We start from the raw sequence: 1248 nt of genomic DNA, 5'->3' as shown, positions 1-1248 counted from the left end.
AAAGCTATATATAAAAATTTGTATCATTGGGATATAATCCCTTGGAGTGAGTACTTGTGGAATAAATTCTTAACCCTTCCATGTTCATCATCTCTTGGAGAGTGCTCAATGACCTTATCCCTACTGATGACATTTTAAAGTTAAAAGTGCTGAAGGGACCTTCTATATATTTGTTATGCAGAAAGGACATGGAATCATCAAACCACTTATTCTTTAGCTGTGCTTTCTCAAGAAAGGTGTGGAACTCCCTGCAACCACAATTTCATGTCAACACTATAAATTTGGGATGAAACAACTTAGGTGAGAGATTGCATGATTGGAACAAGCTAAATATTGGCCCCATCCCTCTTATCATTGCTTCGTTCCTCTGGGCTGCGAGAAATAAGTTAAAACATGAGGATATGGATTCTAACATTGGAGAGGTGGTGATTAATTGCCTGGCTTATATAAGGAAGCTGATTCAATGGAAAAATTTTCCTAACATTTTGCAAATTAGTAGAACTGAAGTGCAGAAAGAATATAAGATCATCAAGGTCATATGGGAGAAACCAAAGCATCCTTTCATTAAATTAAACATTGATGGAAGCTTCTCCTCAAACAAAGTAGGCATTGGTGGGGTCTTTAGCGACCAGCAGAGTAAATGCATTTTGTACTTTAAATCACTTATTAAGGCAGAAGATTCCATTGAAGCTAAAACTGTGGCCCTATATTGGGCACTTAAGATGACTGTTATGAACAAGTGGACTCACTTACAAGCCGAGGTAGATTCTTCTCAGCTTGTTAATTACATGACAGGAAGTTCTACCCCTCCTTGGCACATTCAGCAATGGATAATCATAATGCAACAACTTTGCAAGGAGATCAAGTTGAGGTTCTCTTTTATTTACAAAGAAGGAAACAGACCTGCCAACTTCTTAGCCACAGATGGAGCTGATTCTCAAATGATCACAGTGTCCACTACTCCCCCCTCACCCCTGGACTGCTTGCTTAAAGGGGATAAATTGTAAGTCCCTTACCTCAGAATTGTAACTAATGGTTGAGTTTGTAACCAGTTAGAGGATGGAGGCACTCCTTAGATTTTAGATATTTTTTGTTGTATTTTATAGGGTCCTTTCTTCTTATTTCTCATTTTTTGTACTCTTTCTTTTATGAACATGTAGAACAACTCTTTTTACCTATATATATATATATAGGTAAATATATATATATATATATATATATATATTTATATATATATATATATATATG

General features: G+C 35.7%; 1 protein-coding gene across 1 annotated transcript; it reads left to right on the top strand.

Moving 5' to 3' along the window:
• Nucleotides 1–401: 401 nt before the first annotated feature.
• LOC110036910 lies at nucleotides 402–1003 on the top strand (the record flags this gene model as incomplete). Its single annotated transcript, XM_020741461.1, has 1 exon — nucleotides 402–1003. A coding segment is annotated over exon 1 (602 nt), but the record flags the coding sequence as incomplete, so codon positions are not given.
• Between the last annotated feature and the right edge of the window lie 245 nt (nucleotides 1004–1248).

The sequence above is a fragment of the Phalaenopsis equestris genome, unplaced genomic scaffold (genome assembly GCF_001263595.1).
Source record: "Phalaenopsis equestris unplaced genomic scaffold, ASM126359v1 Scaffold212526, whole genome shotgun sequence".
NCBI lineage: Eukaryota > Viridiplantae > Streptophyta > Magnoliopsida > Asparagales > Orchidaceae > Phalaenopsis > Phalaenopsis equestris.
The sequence above is the reverse complement of the archived record's forward strand: the minus strand, read 5'-3'. Positions and strand labels throughout refer to the sequence as shown.